Source organism: Nyctereutes procyonoides, unplaced genomic scaffold (assembly GCF_905146905.1).
Source record: "Nyctereutes procyonoides isolate TBG_1078 unplaced genomic scaffold, NYPRO_anot_genome, whole genome shotgun sequence".
NCBI classification, from domain to species: domain Eukaryota; kingdom Metazoa; phylum Chordata; class Mammalia; order Carnivora; family Canidae; genus Nyctereutes; species Nyctereutes procyonoides.
Window position 1 is genome coordinate 1,586,496 of NW_026575129.1, and position 18,878 is coordinate 1,605,373.

The 18,878-nt window shown below is 45.9% G+C and overlaps 1 protein-coding gene across 1 annotated transcript in view; it reads left to right on the forward strand.

Annotated features, from left to right (window-relative positions):
- IQGAP2 (IQ motif containing GTPase activating protein 2) overlaps positions 1-9,179 on the forward strand; it is a 297,908-nt gene extending 288,729 nt beyond the window's left edge. The window contains exons 33-36 of the mRNA XM_055342241.1: positions 1,813-1,973; positions 4,386-4,523; positions 5,341-5,449; positions 8,230-9,179. Of these exons, the coding sequence (XP_055198216.1) occupies positions 1,813-1,973; positions 4,386-4,523; positions 5,341-5,449; positions 8,230-8,343 (522 nt within the window). The 3' untranslated portion in view covers positions 8,344-9,179. The remainder of the gene's footprint in view (positions 1-1,812; positions 1,974-4,385; positions 4,524-5,340; positions 5,450-8,229) is intronic.
- Positions 9,180-18,878: the final 9,699 nt, after the last annotated feature.

The window sequence follows — 18,878 nt, forward strand, 5'->3', positions numbered from 1 at the left end:
TCTCTCTTGTTAGTTGGCATTTAGCCCAATTGCTCTTAGGACCTGCCACCAAGATACTAACTCTATGTCCCTGAGAATGTGCCTCTGAACAGTTAAGCCTAAGTTAGGTTAACCCTTGACTTAAAACTTCAAGGGTGCTTTCTGTTTTCTCATACTTTTACAGTTGGGAAACATCCTGAGAAAAGGATCTCAAATTAGTGTGAGGAAACATCACAGGAAATGGCTGAGATCTGTTTGCCAAGGATAAGGAAGTATATATCTGTGTCAAATGGACATTTCATTGTTTTTATCCAAATATGCAAGTTAAAATGGGTCCGGAGGTTAAAGGCAGTTAAGTGATCAGGAAAAAAAGGAAATGTTCTTACCTTCTTTGTGAAAAACCAACTCCGCTTCTTTCTTCCATGGAAAGTTATGGTCACTTCTAGCAGCAGGCTTCTTCCTTCTAGCTTAAGTGACTCAAGGGAAGTCACATTTCTTTCCATAGCTCTGAGGTGGAAAATATTTCTCTTTGGGAATAATTAGTAGAGAAATTAATGCTTTTTCCTTAAAAAAAAAATAATCATGAAGGCATCCTCCAGAAAGATTCTGTTTAGTGAAGAATTTTTACTTATGGGTGTGTGCCTATCTGACTGGATTCCTAGAGGAATGTGTTGTAATTTGCCCACATGAGGAAAATCATATTAAACAAGAACTGTTTTCTTAAATGAAACATTTTCATGATTTGCCAGTTAGAATGACAAATTTTATGTCCATAAGTTTGAATATAGCATAGTTCCTGTCGATTGTGAGCAGCTTGGACAACTTAGTGTTCTACGAACTCTATTTAAATCCAAGGAATAGGGAAGCCTGGATGGCTCAGCAGTTTAGTGCTGCCTTTAGCCCAGGGCGTGATCCTGGAGACCCAGGATCGAGTCCTGCGTCAGGCTCCCTGCATGGAGCCTGCTTCTCCCTCTGCCTGTGTCTCTGCCTCTCTCTCTCTCTCTCTCTCTCTCTCTCTCAGTCTCTCATGAATAAAAAAATAAAATTTTTGGAAAAAAAAAAGAATGGAACTTAAAAAATATATAGATATAGATATAGATTATAGATATCTATATATCTATATATATCTCCAAGGAATAGTTACCAAGGTTAAGTCTTTCCAATCAGTCTTGAGAGCTCAGGTGTTTTTCACAAACCTTGAGAAATATTTCCCAGATTAAAAAGTGCATTTTTTTTTTACTTATTTCCAAAATGAATGCATTGATTACATGTAAAGTATGCTTCAAAATGGAATGTTATGAAGAAATTGGGAAAGTCTTCCTTATGCCCCTTGTAAAACACTATTTTTTCTTAAATTAATTGTATGATTATGGGCAGCCCGGGTGGCTCAGTGGTTTAGTGCCGCCTTCAGCCCAGGACGTGATCCTGGGGTCCCGGGATCGAATCCCACATTGGGCTCCCTGCATGGAGCCTGCTTCTCCCTCTGCCTGTGTCTCTGCCTCTCTGTTTCTCTCATGAGAAATAAAATCTCTCATGAATAAATAAAATCTTAAAAAAAATTAATTGTATGGTTATTCTAAAAATCCTTCCGTGCTTTTTCGTCAAGAAAAAAACAAACCTTAGCAACTCTGTTAAAGTGAAATATGGACTCTTCTAGTCTGAGTAAGCGAGGAAGGGAGGGCACTTTAGTAATCAGAGATTAAGGTCACCAAGGAAAGCTACCAATAGTCACAAACATTGATTTCATAGTGCACATTATTCTTGTCCCACATTAGCAATATCATAAAGTAAAATTCTTAAATCTTGTATCATAGCATTTACTTGTTCTTTTAGGACATTCGAAATCAAAGACTACATCGTAAGCTTCGGAAAGCTGAACTGGCAAAACTTCAGCAGACCCTGAAGGCGCTTAATGAGAAGGCGGCATTTTATGAAGAACAAATTAATTATTATGACACCTACATAAAGACTTGTGTGGACAACTTAAAAAGAAGGTAAGTTAAAATCATATATCCATTTGCTTTATATGGGTGTCAGTTCTTTTACAATCCTGGACAATAGGGCTTGAAGCAAAACTTTGCTTTATTTTACAACCAAAAACTTGAATCTCAATCTCAATTTTGTGATTTGCCGCCATGACCTAATAAATCAGAAGTCGGGACGCCTGGGTGGCTCAGCCGTTAAGTATCTGCCTTCAGCTCATGATCCCAGTCCTGGGTTCAAGCTCCACATCGGGCTTCCTGCATGGATCCTGCTTCTCCCCCTGCCTGTGTGCCTCTCTCTATGTGTCTCTCATGAATAAATAAATAAAATCTTAAAAAAAAAATCAGAAGTCCATTTAGAAACTTTTTAATTGCCTACCAGCTTGGAATTGAAGTAGCTCAATCTGTTGTATTTTAAGCAAGTAGCTTTAACACTTGGGGAAGCACTCTCTTTTTTCCTTTTGTCTTTTTTAGTAATAGGTGTCTTTGAACACTGTGATGGAAAAATTAAAGCTAGTCTTGTTTTTTGAATATTTACAATAAACAATATTAGATAACCCCAAGTATTTCCTAATAGCGGGATGCAGCCTCATGATTTAAAATTGCTTAGTGGGGCACCTGGGTGGCTCAGTCAGTTAGGCATCTGACTCTTGATTTCAGCTCAGGTCATGATCTCAAGGTCATGAGATAGAGCCTGCATATGGCTCTACGTTCAGAGGTTGCTTGAGGTTCTCTCTCTTTCCTCTGTCCCTCACTTACTAACTCCCCCTTACTAACTCCCTCATGCATGCTGTCTCTCTCAAATAAATTTTAAAGACTTTAAAATTACCTAGTAGTTTTAAAAAATTATTATTGACATAAATGACAAAATTTGGCAGTTTCCTATTACCCATTAGCATCCATATTACAGATTTTTTATACACAGTGTAGCCACTTTTAATGAGTATTCTTTGCTCATAATTGTTCTTACTCCTAGACTAAGGTCAATACTAACTGAATTTTAATTACCCATATAAATATATAATGCGGTATTTTCATGTAATCCATGTAGTCAAATTGAGAGTAGGAAATGGTGCTATACAGAAAAATCAATTGCATTAATCATAGAAGAATAGAAGATTTGATGAAGGAAAATAACCAAATTTAAACCAGATCCATTTGGGCCCCACTAGTTCTGAATTTTAATTCATTTGCTTGCATATAAATTATTTTTTCTCTGTTCCTGGGAGGAAGAAGTTGATCAAGCTAATAATACCCAGTAGAGGGAAAGAAAAAAAAATACCCAGTAGAGGGGATCTCTGGGTGGCTCAGTGGTTTAGCACCTGCCTTTGGCCACAGGGCATGATCCTGGAGTCCCAGGACCGAGCCCCACATCGGGTTCCCTGCATGGAGCCTGCTTCTCCCTCTGCCTGTCTCTCTCTCTCTCTCTCTCTCTCTGTCTCTGTCTCTCATGAATAAATAAATAAAATCTTAAAAAAAAATACAAAGTAGAAATAAGGTTGTTCGAGGGGGTGGTTACATATTTATTGCAACTACTTGAAGACATTTTATAAGCTCTGCAGTTAGGTGAGCTGGATTTGCATTCTAATTTCCTGTTACATTGTGTGATCTGTGACCCAGCCCAGTGAACTTCTCTGGAACTTCAATTTTCTCATCTTTAAGGTGGCAATAATAGTACCAGCTTCACCAGCATTGTTATGAGAGCTAAATGAAACAATGAGAAAGGAATTTATTTCAAAGCAACGTGAGGCAATTTGCAAATTTGCAAATGTGAGGCAATATTCATAAGGTACTTAGAACATTGCTGGCCCGCATAGTATTTATTAAATAAACTAATGAAGTCTTAGTAATACCTTTCCTTAGGAGTATGCAAGCTTGTTTTAATGAATGAAAGCTGCTTGCAGAATGACTTAATATAACCACTTAGTTCGGATGCCTGAGAAAATAGAGTAAAAAATATTAGTCTGGGACGCCGGGGTGGCTCAGTGGTTAAGTGCCTGCCTTCAGCTCAGGGCGTGATTCTGGAGTCTCGGGATCAAGTCCCACATTGGGCTCCCTGTATGGAGCCTGCTTCTCCCTCTGCCTATGTCTCTGCCTCTCTCTGTGTGTGTGTCTCTCATAAATAAATAAATAAATAAATAAATAAATAAATAAATAAATAAATATATTTTAAAAAAAGAAATATATTAGTCTGTCATTCAAACTAAAGTCACTTTGAAAATAGCTTTCTCTTATAACTTCATCAGTGAGGTTTTATGGTCTAGGGAAAATTGTCACTTACTATCACAAAATAGAAAGTTTCATATTCAGTGCAGTGGGGGCCAAGTGTGGACAATGGTGAACACACTGGGCATGGTTGTTGCACCTCCAGAAACATCTGAGTTTGCCATCATGACAACAGACTGTTTATTCTTATTTTGTCAGAAATGCACGAAGATCAATTAAACTAGATGGAAAAGGAGAACCCAAAGGGTCGAAGAGATCTAAACCGGTGAGGTACACAGCAGCAAAGCTGCATGAGAAAGGAGTCCTCCTGGGGATAGATGACCTTCAGACCAACCAGTGAGTGTGATTTGGAATCTGCACATAACACAAGTCCCCTCTAATCACTCCCATAAAAATCTGACTCACTTCTCTTTGGTTTCCCGTGGCCTTTGAAGAGAGCTTCATTCGGTCTATCAAGGCTTACCCTTGATTACATATGACGGGGGGAAATACCATGTATTGTAATCTCTAGTCTTCCTATCAGACCCGAGCATCTGGAGCTGCGGATCATAGGAAGTGCTGAGCAGGTCATTGTGTTTGCCATGGCTAGTCTGGTGCTTTTGGATTTGCCAGCCTCCCTTTTCCCACCAGAAGAACTGAGTCATATCAGTCAGTTGAGCGTCTGACTCTTGATCTCGGCTCAGGTCCTGATCTCAGGGTCGTGAGTGCAGGACCCACACTGGGCTCCACTTTGGGCATGGACCCTACTTTAAATTAAAATAAGATTAAATTAGCTTCTCAGCAGTATATGTCAATAGTTATTCTCATTTTTTATGAACCTTCTATTTCCAACTATATTTTATGCTCTTTAAGAACCAGGACCAAAAAAAAAAAGAACAAGGACCATATTTTAATAGCATTTTTTTTTTTTGTAAAGTACCTACTTCAGTGCTCTCAGCTACAGTCCCAACAAGAGCTATCAAACCTAGTTTTAGTGAGCAGAGTGAGGAAGGTGTATGATGGGAGGTTTGTGGGGCTTCCTTAGGATTTTCCCAATGAAACTTTCACTAAGCATGGTAATTAAAAATTCCTTTAACTTATTTCAGCTTTACACATATATTTGCAATATATTTACACATATATTTGCAATTCCATGTGTTCCTTTTTTCATTAGGTTTAAAAATGTTACTTTTGATATCGTATCTACTGAAGATGTGGGCATCTTTGATGTCAGATCAAAATTCCTTGGTGTTGACATGGAAAAGGTACAGCTCAATATTCAGGTAAGCTGAGATTTCTGTAAAGTGGGGTTGAGTTTTAGAATGTGTGTCATTTGTGCCTCCCCTGGCTTCAACTCTTAGTAACAGTGAGGTTCACCAGAAGACCACTGCAAGTCTTAATTGCCAATATTAGCTTTTTAAGCATTGATTTTTTTAAAGTCTAATTTTTCAGAATATTGGAACTGGAAATGCTTTGAGATGGCAAACCACAGTGGTCAGTGTTTCTAAGCCATGTTTCCATTTTGAAGCTTAGAGGGCAAAAATAGTATAAAAGTATTCAGAGCTATTAAGGCTGGAAAGTTTTCTTTTTTTTTAAATTTTTATTTATTTATGATAGTCACAGAGAGAGAGAGAGAGATTGAGAGGCAGAGACATAGGCAGAGGGAGAAGCAGGCTCCATGCACCGGGAGCCCAACGTGGGATTCGATCCCGGGTCTCCAGGATCACGCCCTGGGCCAAAGGCAGGTGCCAGACCGCTGCGCCACCCAGGGATCCCCGGAAGTTTTCTTTTATTAGAAACTTGGATTTCTTTCTAAGACTACATATGCGCAGGATTGGAACTTTCCTGACCCCATTTCTCCTTCTCTCCCCTTCTTAGAATCATTTTAACATTAATGTATTAAATCTGTTAAATGCATAGGGGGCACCTGGGTAGCTCAGTCTGTTGAGTGGCCAGCTCTTGGTTTGGGCTCAGGTCCTAATCTCACGGGTCATGGTATAGAGCTCTGTGCTCAATGCTGAGTATGCTTCGGATTCTCTCTCCCTCCTGCCCACTTGCACACGCTCTCTCTCTCTGTCTCTCTCTCTCTCTCTCAAATAAATACATAAATGAAATCTTAAAAAAAAAAATCTCTGGGTGCCTGGGTGACTCAGTCAGGTAAGCATCTACCTTTGGCTCAGGTCATGATTCCGGGGTCCTGGGATTGAACCCCATGTCGAGCTCCCTACTCAGGGAGGAGTCTGCTTCTCCCTCTGCTCCTCACTCTGCTTATGCTTGCTCCCTCTCTGTCAAATAAAGAAATAAAATCTTTTTAAAAAGTTCTCTCCCCTCTGCCTGTTTGCACATGCACTCTCTCCCTCTCTCTTTCCTTCTAAAATGAATAAATCCTTTTTAAAAATATCTGTTAAATGCTTAGGATGCTAGGAATGAAAGACATTGTGCAAAATAGTTATCTTTAAGTAGAAAAATGGTGTCTGCAGTCTGAATTATTGCCTTTTTCCCAGAAGAACCACATTTAAACCAAATATACTTGAACAGAAACTGACACATCCAGTTTGTGTGTCCAAAAACCACCACAACAATAGAAAATGAAACATTTATCTACTCCCAACCTCTTCTTAGTCCTTAGCTAGAAGTGCTTAAATGAAGTATTTGGGTTTTCCTTTTTCATTAAAGAGATTTTTAAATGGAAATAACACCTATTTATGTGGGTCCCAAATTACTTGTAAAATGGTTCCCAGATATTCTGTATGGATCTACACAAACCATCTTGATGAGCCACCGTCAGTGACAAGTTCTAGCCTCACTGCCTGCTGAGCCTGTGCCCGAGAGCCCTGAAATGACTTCCCCTTCCTAAAAGCAGATGCCAATCCCTACTTTTCTATTTAGCATTCCTTGTGGCTTAAAAAGAAAAATTAGAACTAAATGAATAGAATAAGGCCATTGAGATAATGGAGTCAATTAGAGTCCAGAGAGAAAATGAAAGATAATGCGTAATTATGAAAAGTATACATAAGTACACAGTATTGTTTTCTACCTTATTTCATCACTAAATGTATCCATCTAACAATTTAACTGAAAAGCTTGAATTGCCCTATGTACCATTTAGACAAATATGGGAAGAGAAAAGAATGTGCTCCAAGTGATGTGCCTTTGTCAGTCATTCTTCTCTAGAAGCGGCAAAGACATCTCATGTAAATGTCAAGAAGGAAATGACCCAAGGCCAATCAACATCAACCGGACAGATGAATTCTAAGTGACTGGAGACACCTGTTCAGAGAGGTCTCAGGAACTGCATGGGACTTCCTTTGAACAGTGGTGCAAATATCAAGCTTCACTTGATCCTTTGTTAGGGATTCAGTCAGTATGCAGTAAGATTAGCTATCCATGCCTTTCCTCTGTACACATAATTGATTGTGAACTGTCATTCCTTAGCTGCATACAGGTGGCTAACCATGCCCCAGATTTTTCAAGTCATTAACATATCACCAGGGCTAGCTATGTAATTTGCAGGGCTTGACACAAAATGAAAACATACAGTTCCTTATTCAGAATTATTAAGAATTTCAAGATGGTAACAGCAGAGCATTAAACTAAATGCAGGGCCCACTGCTCATGTTACCCTGCACAATTTAAATGACCCAGTAGCCAGCCCTGCACCTAATAACTAATAAAGCCAGACTTCTGCCTATGCATTGGCCTTTAGACAATTATATTATCCCATGAATTACCAAAGAGGATGAGATGGCCAGGTCTCTAAGTGTGAGACAGGACTGGAGGTAAGTAATCCGCAAGTGAGACAGACCACAATACCATCATCACATGGGAACTTAAAATGCAGATTCTTGGGCCCTGCCCCAGGGCTACCATGTCAAAGCATCCAGTGGGTGACACCCAGCAATCTCGGTTGTAACTACCTGTGGTTTTTAACTGGGTGATTTTGGTGCACACTCCGTAGTTAGGTCAACTGAATCTTATTTTTGTTGACAGATTCTTCTAGAATGTTTTTTGAAATGTGCAAAATGTCAAATGTGAGATTTAATGATGATCTTCCTAATTTCAGGATTTACTTCAGATGCAGTATGAAGGAGTAGCTGTAATGAAAATGTTTGATAAGGTTAAAGTGAATGTGAACCTTCTCATATACCTGCTGAACAAGAAGTTCTATGGAAAGTGAAGTGCCCGCAGAAACTTGATGGGATCTGTATCACCTGGATTAAGGAATGAATCTGTTTAATATTTTTGTTGTTAAACATGATTGAAATCACTGCTTAGAAATGTGTGATTTTTAAAAAAACAAAAACAAAAACGACCAAAACTTCTGAAGAATGTACCCATGTGCCTTTTTGATAATCTGATAGTATGGTGGAGTAACACAAAACAATGAATTCATGTAAACACCTCCACATTATACTGTGGTATAGGTACTCTGATTTAAAACTTTGGACATTGTGTGATCTGTTTTAAAAAGTAGGGAGAAAATAAGTTTAGCTGCCTAGAGACAAATCTGTAAACCTATTTTCCTATGAAAAAATTTTAAATGTCCCATTTGAATAATGTAATTCTTCATAGTTTTTTTTAATCTATGGAGAAATGGAAACCTAATTATTTTTAATGAATTATTTACACAGATACTTAGTTCTAAGCCCTATCTTCTGGGAGTTACCAATTTTAAAGAACTTTTGTGCAATTCAAAATGAAGTTTTTATAAGTAATTGAAAGTGGTAATACAATAACACTTTCTGTATAAAAGTATATATTTTATGTGATTTATTCCTACTAAATGAAGTGCACTACTGCCTCATTAAAGACTCTTGTTCCCAGAGCCTTTAAGTGACTAAGGAACACCACAGTAGCGATTTTAAGCCCCGCCTCCACCCCTCACAGTTTATTTGAATACTAAATTGTGCCTCTCAATTTTTTGTAATGCAATAAAATCAGTATCTAAATGGTTTTTAAATGTATCCTTTGAAAATTGTTTTATGTAAAATAAATGTTACTGAATTATATGAATTTGGCTTTTTAGTTGTCTTAATAAATCTAAATCTTTTAGTGGGTAGAAGGTTCTTGGTGGGGCTTATCAGAAAAAGAAATAACATGCCTGAAGCTGTGGTGGGTAGAGCGCACTCAGCTGCTGTGACCAAGAGATCCAAAACCGTGTAGCTGGAACAAGAGGGAGGTTTGTTTTTGTCCAGTTCGGCAGTTCAAAGGTGAGTGAGCAGGCCCACGGGATTATCGAGGACCCATGCTGGCCATTTGGCCCTGTCCTTATCAGCGATTCCCAGCCACAGGAGAGGGAAAGGAGTCCAGGCCATGCCTTCTGTCTTAAGTCGCTTGTGTCACTTCTGCTTACTGGCCCAAACTGAGTCCTGCTGCCGCGGGGCTGGAACGTGCCTACACCCCAGCCAGGTACCCGGTTCAAAACCGGGTGAGACGGAGGTGACGCTAGCGAGCCCCGCAGTGATCCCTGGGCCTAGGCTCGCTCCTCACTCGTTGCCAGGCTTTACCTTCCACGGGGCTCACAAAACCCCGAGGAAGAGTAACACGCACATTTGAGACAAACGAATTTTAAGTGTGAGACCCACAGAATTTGGAAAGTTCGAATTTTTAAAAGTAGAATCTGCCCCTTTAGTGACTTTCCAGCTGTACATATTTTTAACAAAGAGAAAATGCTTTTTTGTGAAAACGATGCTCAAAACCGTGCTCCCCAGCTTAGCGTGTGGGTGGCGGAGGGAGAGGTTGGGGCGCTCCCCTCGACACAGGCCCACGGCCTCGCGGGGGCCCACGCCGCTCAGCTCACCTCTGGGTACCCCCGGTCCCGCTGCAGTGACATCGTGCCAGGGACAGAGGCCGGGGGCAGTGGGAGGTGGCCCAAATCCCTCCTCTGTGCTCCAGAAAAGACTTCAGTTGGGCCTGTGTCAGAGGAGCCAAACTGAAGGAAAGACTGTTTGGAGGCAAAAGCTGACCTCCAGTAGCATCCCTGGGCGGACTGTGCCTTGCTCCGCGCCTGAACGCTCCGGGTTGACTAGACCTTTGCAGCCGCCGACCCTTGAGGAAAGCAGTGACGGCTCCCCACTGGCCCCGGCAAGGCCCGTGTTGAAGAGCTACCAAGGGCCACCCGACATCTTAAGGCCCGGGAATGAACGAGTGACCCGGAGAAGGGGAGCTGTGAGGAGAAAGGAGGATGGACAAGCAGCAGCGGCGGTGGGGATGGAGAGAAGGTGGCCAGCAAGGCCCGACCCTCGCAGGCGGCCGCACCCCAAGCCAGGGACATGGCCTATGGGCCATGACCCGAAGCCACCAAGGGCTCCTAACCATTGTAGACGAGGAAAAATACTTTGCCCTCTTTCCTTCTGAGTTCTTGGCTGAGACTCCCTGTAATAAAAAATTATCAAGAAAAAACCCCACAGGTGTAAGATGCGCACTTCGCGTATACGTGGGAAATACCCGGGAAAACAGGAAAACGTGAAACAGCCCAAGTGGCCACCTCACTATCTTGAGCTAAAGACAAAAAAAAGGATGTTGGGGGCAGGGGCGGACGGATGGGGAGGCGCCAGGTGAGAAGAGGACTCGGTTGGTGAACCGCCTCGCCTGGGAGAGAAGCCCGGCGAAAAAGAGGAAAATGACTCTTCCTGGTACAGCCTTCCTGTCCAATGTCAATTTCCCGCATAAATGTCAACTGCCGCGACAAAAAGATAGCTTTTATTTTCAGGGCTTCTCCCCGTCAGCACTTTCACAAAATAATCACGTCGAAATAATGCGTAGGCCAGAGACGCCTGTCCTGGCGTGGCCCACTCTGCTCCTTCCCCAGCCTCCCCCGGAGCTCATCACTCTCCCTACTCAGTGGGAAGAAGCCATTTTTTTGGGCTTTTGAAACACTTACCAATTGAAACTCTACCTTGATTTTTGTACAGCCGGCTCCTTTCTTTTGATGTATGTCTAGTATTTCCAACATACAAAAAGGCTCCCCAGCTGGAAGGTGAGAGTCCACGTCCCTGTGAACTCCACTCTTTAGCACCTAGATGTTAAAAAGGCAAAAAGAAAGGATGTGTTCTAGGGGTCCCAGGGTGGCTCAGCGGTTTGGCGCCTGCCTTGGGCCCAGGGCCTGATCCTAGAGACCCGGGATCGAGTCCCACGTTGGGCTCCCTGCATGGAGCCTGCTTCTCCCTCTGCCTGGGTCTCTGACTCTCTCTCTCTCTCTCTCTCTCTCTCTCTCTCTCTCTCTCTCATCTCTCATGAATAAAAAAATAAATAATCTTAAAAAAAAAAGCATATGTTCTAGTCACCTCCAACAACGGGAAAACCTGTGCATATCTTAATATTCTGGAAGTTTCTGGTGAAAGAAAGAAACCAACTCAACGTAGCCATTGTGTGACATGACGTTATTGAAAGACCAGAACCATAACGTCTGTGTCAGTGGCTGTGTGTGTGGTGGGGCCCCCCCTTAGAGGCGCTATTCATGATGTAATTTGTGCCACGTTGGCTGTGGTTAGGTAGGGATTCATGGAACTCCTCAAGCGTTCCGGGAGCTAAAGCAGGACTCTGAATGTTGACAGTTGCCTGTATTTGAGGAGATTCCGGGGAGGCCTGATCAGGATGCGTCCTGATGATCAGCTTTTGAAAACCTATTGCCTCCGTTACTGAAACCAGGACTCAGTTCACAGGTTCAGACAGAGCCCTGGAAAGTCACGCTCTAGGCTCCAGCCGACCGGGCGGTTTCAGCGTCTGCTCTAGTCCCGAGCCTGGCAGTGCCCGCTGGGAGGCTGCTCCCGCGGTGGGTTGAGGAGACAGGCCCGGCCGCCCCACTGGCCCTTGGGAGTCCCAGCCTTGCTGCAGGTTGGCATTGTGGGCGGGCGGCCGTGAGCGCTGACCTCAGGGTAGCAGGGCAGATGCTCTCCACTCGGTACCCAAATGAAATAGCTCCTACAGATGCCACCCTGGTAAGACGTTGTTTCCGGAGGTGATTGGGAGAGTGTTTCCAGAAGAGACTGGCATTTGAACGGGTAGGGTAGGCCGGGGGAAGGCCCGCGCCTCGGCCAACCTGCTGGGAGCTCAAATACAAAAGAGCCCAAGGAGGCAAATTCTCTCCCTCCCTCTCCCCCTCTGCCCCCCTCGGGCTGAGGCCCCCATCTTCTCCTGGCCGTCCGCACTGCCCACTGCCGTCCCTGGTGCTCAGGCCTTGGAGCGCCACCGTTTACACCAGCAGCACCCCTACTCCTCAGCTCGGCAGCGTCCGACTGGGAGTTGTGCCATCAGTTCCCCCCATTCTCGGGCCTTCGGAACGGGTTCTAGCACCAGCCAACGGGGCTCTGCAGCAGGGGCAGCTCCAAGAACCTCCCGGCCTTTCTGGCCGTGAGCCAGTCCCTGTACTGCATCCCCTCCCTTACATGCGTCTACATGCCGGGCAGATGGCCCGTGTGGCCCCGTCGGGGGTGAGATGGAAGAGCGAGGCCAGGAGGCAAAAGTCGTCCAAGGAGGGCAGGTTCCGGGCCGCAGGGGAGGGAGGGAGCAGGAGTTGCGCCCAGGCCGGGGCAGGGGGGCCACAAAGTTGCGGTGGGGTGGCTAGAGGGGTGGCCAGGGCGGGGTTCGGCCAGGGCAAGGGTTCCGGGCTCTGGGCACTAATTGAAATAAATGTTTTAAAAAGATCACCTTATATAACTGGGACAAAAGTTTTTGTAGTTGTTTTCTCTTTAACAGGTACTGAATACGGGGCACCTGGGGGGCTCAGCGGTTGGGCGGCTGCCCTCGGCCCAGGGTGTGATCCTGGGGTCCCGGGATCGAATCCCGCATCAGGCTCCCTGCGTGGAGCCTGCTTCTCCCTCTGCCTGTGTCTCTGCCTCTCTTTCTCTCTCTGTGTCTCTTCATGAATAAATAAATAAAATCTTAAAAAAAAAAACAGGTACTAAATAGGATCTTTTCTTAGCACCCCAACTGCAGGGATGGTCTACCATTCTCTCTATGGTATAATTAGTGGAAATACATTTGTTGATCCATTTTAAGAGATTAATTTTATTCTTTTTTTAAAGGTTTTTTTTTAAGATTTTATTTATTTATTCATGAGAGACACACACACACAGAGAGAGAGAGAGAGAGAGAGAGAGAGAGAGGCAGAGACACAGGCAGAGGGAGAAGCAGGCTCCATGCAGGGAGCCCAACGTGGGACTCGATCCTGGGTCTCCAGGATCATGCCCTGGGCGGAAGGTGGCACTAAACCGCTGAGCCACCCGGGCTGCCCTAAAGGTTTATTTTCGAAAGAGCAAGAGAAGGCATGTGCAACTGAGGGCAGGGCAGAGGGAGAGAACCTCAAGCAGACTCCCCTCTGAGCGCAGAGCCTGTGCTGGGCTCAATCTCAAAACCCATGAAATCACAATTTGGCCAAAACCAAAAGTCTGAAGCTCAACCGACAATGCCACCCAGGTGTCCCCAAGATTAATTTTATTTCTAAACTCAAAATACCAGTGCAGTTTTATAACAACAAAAGGCAGAGATGAGTCTCCTACTCATTATCTTGTATCTTGATTATGGATGTATTTGATTCAAAAACCAATGTGGAGATAGCCACACAGAATCTGAAGTATCTCACACCTGGGGATCCCTGGGTGGCGCAGCGGTTTGGCGCCTGCCTTTGGCCCAGGGCGCGATCCTGGAGACCCGGGATCGAATCCCACATCGGGCTCCCGGTGCATGGAGCCTGCTTCTCCCTCTGCCTATGTCTCTGTGCCTCTCTCTCTCTCTCTCTCTCTCTGTGACTATCATAAATAAATAAAAATTAAAAAAAAATGAAGTATCTCACACCTAATTTGAATACAACTTCATATTAGTTCATACGAGATAAATGAGCCCTGCCATCAGCACTATTAGCTTCAAAAAGGAAATTACTAAGTAAGTTCTTGGAATATATCGTTGTTTTTGGAGGGCTTCAGATAGAGGAGTGGTAACCAAAATACCAGCAGCCACTAGATCATCTAACAGGTTTAAAAGAAACCACTTTCATAACTCCTTGGGATTAAAATTTTCACCATTGTGATGTCACATTTGTTTTAAAACAGTATTAAATACCACAAATACTATAAAATGATAACTAATGATTCATACTCTTTGGTGCCAGATAAGTTCAAACACAGAAAATGAAAACAGGAAGTCGGTATCGGATGATTCTACTATGAATGATGCTGCAATTGTTGAGATTTCACTTCTGAGGAGTATCGACATGTTAGGTAACCTCTGGGAATGTCCAGTTACGCAGAGTTTCTACTCTGGGGAACCTACACACACTTGCTCTAAAACTGTCAACAAAATAAATAAATAAATAAATAAATAAAACTGTCAACAAAGGGATTTTGGCATGGGTGATACCAAACAAATTATCTTTTTCAAAAGCTCTAAGGAGGAGCCCCTGGGTGGCTCAGCAGTTGAGTGTCTGCCTTCGGCTCAGGGTGGGATCCTGGGGTCCCAGGATCGAGTCCACGTCGGGCTCCCTGCATGGAGCCTGCTTCTCCCTCTGCCTGTGTCTCTGCCTCTCTTTCTGTGTCTCTCATGAATAAATAAATAAAACCTTTTTTTTTAAAAAAAAAAAAAAAAAAAAAAGCTCTAAGGAGCACACAAACATTACGGGAATTTTGTATAGTATGCAGAAAAAAAACAGAAAACAGAACATTGTCGTCAGACCGTAACATAAAATTAGAAATTAATCACAAAGCCAGTCAAAACTTCCAATCTTGTATGGGTTGAAGAAGGATTTGTGACATTGATAAAATATTTTCAGCTGAATTATATATATGTACATATCAAAAGTTACGAAATGCAGTTCAAGTGCTCATCTGAGGGAAGAGTGAAAATTACACTACGCAATCAGTTCAGAAAGTTGGGAGAATAAGAATAAATTCAAAGAAAGTAGAAAGAAAGATGTGATAAAAAGCCTATGTAAAAATTATTGAATAATTATTATTGAAACAATATTAATGAAAATAAACAATAAAAGCAACAAAACAAAAAGATGGGCATTGGAAAAATGGTCATTTCCAAATTCTGGCCAGATTAATCAAGAAAAGCAAAGCAGCAGCACCTGGCTGGTTCAGTCAGAAGAGCATGCCACTCTTGATCTCAGGGTTGTGAGTTCTAGCCCTATGTTGGATGTAGAGATTACTTTTCAAAAATTAAAAATCCAAGGGCTCCTGGGTGGCTCAGGGAAGCGTCTGCCTTAGGCTCAGGTCATGATCCCAGGATCCTGGGATGGAGCCCTGTATCAGGCTACCTGCTCAGCGAGGAGCCTGCTTTTCCCTCTCCCTCCGCCATTCCCCCTGCCTGTGCTCTCTGGCTCTCCCTCTCTATTAAATAAATAAATAAAATCTTTTTAAAATAATAAAAAAATAAAAATCTTTTAAAAAGAAAATTCAAAAAGCAAAAATAGGTGAAATAAATTGGACAAAGCTTCAGATCAAATAGCATTAGAAGAATAAAATGCTGTATATACATACAAAGGTCTACTATAAAGAGTTTTAAAAAGTTAGATACCACGTACAATCAGGTAAACCTAGGAAAATGAAAACTAGGGAAGTATTCCTAGAGTATGAATCTCGTGTAAATTTTTAGAACATACAAAGCAATACTAATTTTTGGAAATGTAAGAGCACAAAAACATGAATAAGAAAGTTACTCTTCTGGGCAGGAAAAACTGAAATCAGAAAAGGGTACAAAAACGCCATCGAGGGCAGCCCGGGTGGCCCAGGGCGTGATCCTGGGGTCCCGGGATCGAGTCCTGTGTTGGGCTTCCTGCAAGGAGACTGCTTCTCCCTCTGCCTGTGTCTCTGTGCCTCTCTCTCTGTGTGTTTCTCATGAATAAATAAAATCTTAAAAAAAAAAAAAAACGCCATGAGTGTGATATTAGGCTCTGTACTTTGCTTGGAATGTTGTGTAATTTAAAGAAGTTCACACAAAGTACCTAAAATCCTGTTCAGTTCTTACCTCTCAAAGTAGTTTTCAAGTGTGTCCCTCCCACTCACTCCTGCCCCATCATCTTGATGGTGTTAGAATAACATTTTCTAAACTTTGGCTGGGAGCCCTCAGATATCACCATCACCTGGGGCTGCTTGTCAAAAATGTAGAATCTTGGGGCACCTGGGTGGCTCAGTTGGTAAAGTGGCCACTTTCAGTTCAGGTCATGATCTCAGGGTCCTGGGATGGAGCCCTACATCAGGCTTCCTGCTCGGCAGGGAGTCGCTTCTCCCTCTTTCTCATGCTCTCTCTCTCTCTTTCTCTCTCTCTCTCTTTCTTAAGCAAATAAATAGAATCATTTTAAAAATGCAGACTCGGATTTCACAGGTCTGGGATGAGGTTCAGGAATCTGCACTGTGTGTGATAAAAGTTCAAACCACCCTTTCTGAAGGTAGATTTTCGGTGGCTGCTCAATGAGCAATCTGTAACCTACAGAAAACACTAAAGTGGGGAAGAAATGCTTCATTGTGTTCCGCTCTCCAACCTTGTATTTCAGGATGCTTTAATCTAGCTAATATGCACAAAGGATGAAGCATGCATTTCACTAGCCCCCTGTGTATTCTGTTCTAATAACTAAGCAAAAAAAGCGTCCTTTTAAACAAGAATTTTGTAAAATGATCGAAAACGTTTTCTACCATTGAAATAGTTACAACTTAAAAGTGTATTCATGGTATTATTCCATTAATATTTTAAGGATGTATATATACACTTGCATGTGGATACGAATTCTTGAATAATGGACAGAAACTTTTAATCTCAGTCATGATGGATAAGTGGTTCTTGGAAGGGGAGGCCAAAGATACTTTTACTTTTCATTTAACATCCTTGAATTGTTTGAATTTTTTGCTACATATATTATTTTTTTTAAGGTTTTATTTATTCACGAGACACACAGAGAGAGAGAGAGGGAGAAAGGCAGAGACACAGGCCGAGGGAGAGGCAGGCTCCTGCGGGGAGCCCGACCTGGGACTCGTCCCCGGGACCCCAGGATCAGGCCCGGCCAAGGAGGCGCTAAGCCGCGGGCCACCCGGGCGGCCCTAAGGATTACACGCATAGTCTACACTGTTTCATTGATTCTAATTGGTCTTTGTTCACGTTTGAGCAATCCTGAATCGGAGACGTTTTAGGACCACGGCCGCCACAGTCCGGCAGCAGCTCTGTGCATATGAATTTCAGTGAGTCTTAAAATCGATGGCACTTTGGGACCGGGGAAAAGGTACAAGGGAGTGAGGCGACGCCTGCTGTCGGGGTTCGCGTCCGCTCTCGGGCGCTGCGGTCGGGGAAGTGGGTAGGAAGGGCTGCAGCGTCGTGGGCCCGGCCCGAGGGATACTCCGGGCAGCTTCCACCACGAGGCCCCGCGCCCCAGGCCGCCGGGAGGCGCGCTCTGCTGTGGCGGAGCCGGAACCGAACCTGCCCTGCGACTGTCACCTACGGGTCATGGCCCCGGGGCGCCGCAGGCCGCCGGGCCGGGAAGGGCTGCGGGGGAGCCTCCCCGGGAACGGCGGTTGAGGGGTCGCCACACGCTCGGGGCCCCCGCCCGCTGCCCCTGCTCGGCCAGCGCGGACCACGGCCCGGGCCTCGGGCCTGCTGCCGGGTCCCCGCAGCCCTGGCGCCGCGGGAGGGGCCGCGCAGGTGCTGCGGAGGGCGAGCCGGGGAGGGAGCGGCCAGGGGCCTGCAGCGAGGGGCGGGGGCGGGGGCGGGGGAGGGGCCGCGCAGGTGCTGCGGGGGGGAGGGGCGGGGGGAGCAGAGGTGGGGGTGCCGAGGGCGGGGAGCAGGGGGCCGTGGAGCGAGGGGCAGGGGCGGGGGAGGGGCCGCGCAGGTGCTGCGGGGGGGGCGGGGGGAGCAGAGGTTGGGGGGCCGAGGGCGAGGAACAGGGGGGCGTGGAGCGAGGGTAGGGGCGGGGAGGGGCCGCGCAGGTGCTGCGGGGGGTGGGTGGGGAGAAGCGGGGAGGCCGGGGACGGCGGTCTGGGCGGGGAGCCGAGGGCGGCCGCCGTGGGAGGGGCTGCGAAGGCCGCGCAGGTGCTGCGGGGGGCGGGGCGGGGCCGGGGAAGCAGGGGCGGGGGCGGCCGCCGCGGGAGGGGCGGGGCCGGGGACGCCCTTGGGATCCCCCCGCCGCCGAGCAGCGCGCCCCCCGGCGGCAAAGTTTCACCGACGAGCGGAGACCTCCGCGGACGGGCGGCTCCTCCTCCCGGCCCTGCTCCCTGGAGGGCGCAGCCTGTTCGCTCTCGCTACAGTGAAAAGAACACGAGTCACTTCGAAGCTTCCCGCTGGCCTCTCCCGACCTGGGCGGCGGGCGGGAAGGGCCGGGGGCGCCTGGGTGCGCGGAGCCCCGCCACGGAGGCTGTGCTCCCGGGGGCGCAGAGGTGCCGCGAGCGGCCGCCGAAGCCCGTCCGAGGCCCCGAACTCCGCCGGCCACGGGCGCTCGGAGGGAAACGGTCGCGTTGGGATTCTCCCGCCGGGCAGGGGCGAGGGGGCGGGGGCGGGGCGCGCCGCGCGGGTGGGAGCGGGGCTGGGGGCGCAGACCGGGGACAGGGGACGTGGAGCAGGGGCGAGGGGGCGGGGGCGCGCCGGGAGGGGGCGGGGCGGCGGCGGGGCTCGGGGTCCGTCCCGGCTCCCGCCGCCGGGCTCCGCGCGCCCCGCCCCCGCCCCCGCCCCCGCCCCCGCGCCCCGCCCCGCCGCCCGCGTCCTCGGGGAGCCGCCGCCGCCCGGCCGCCCGCA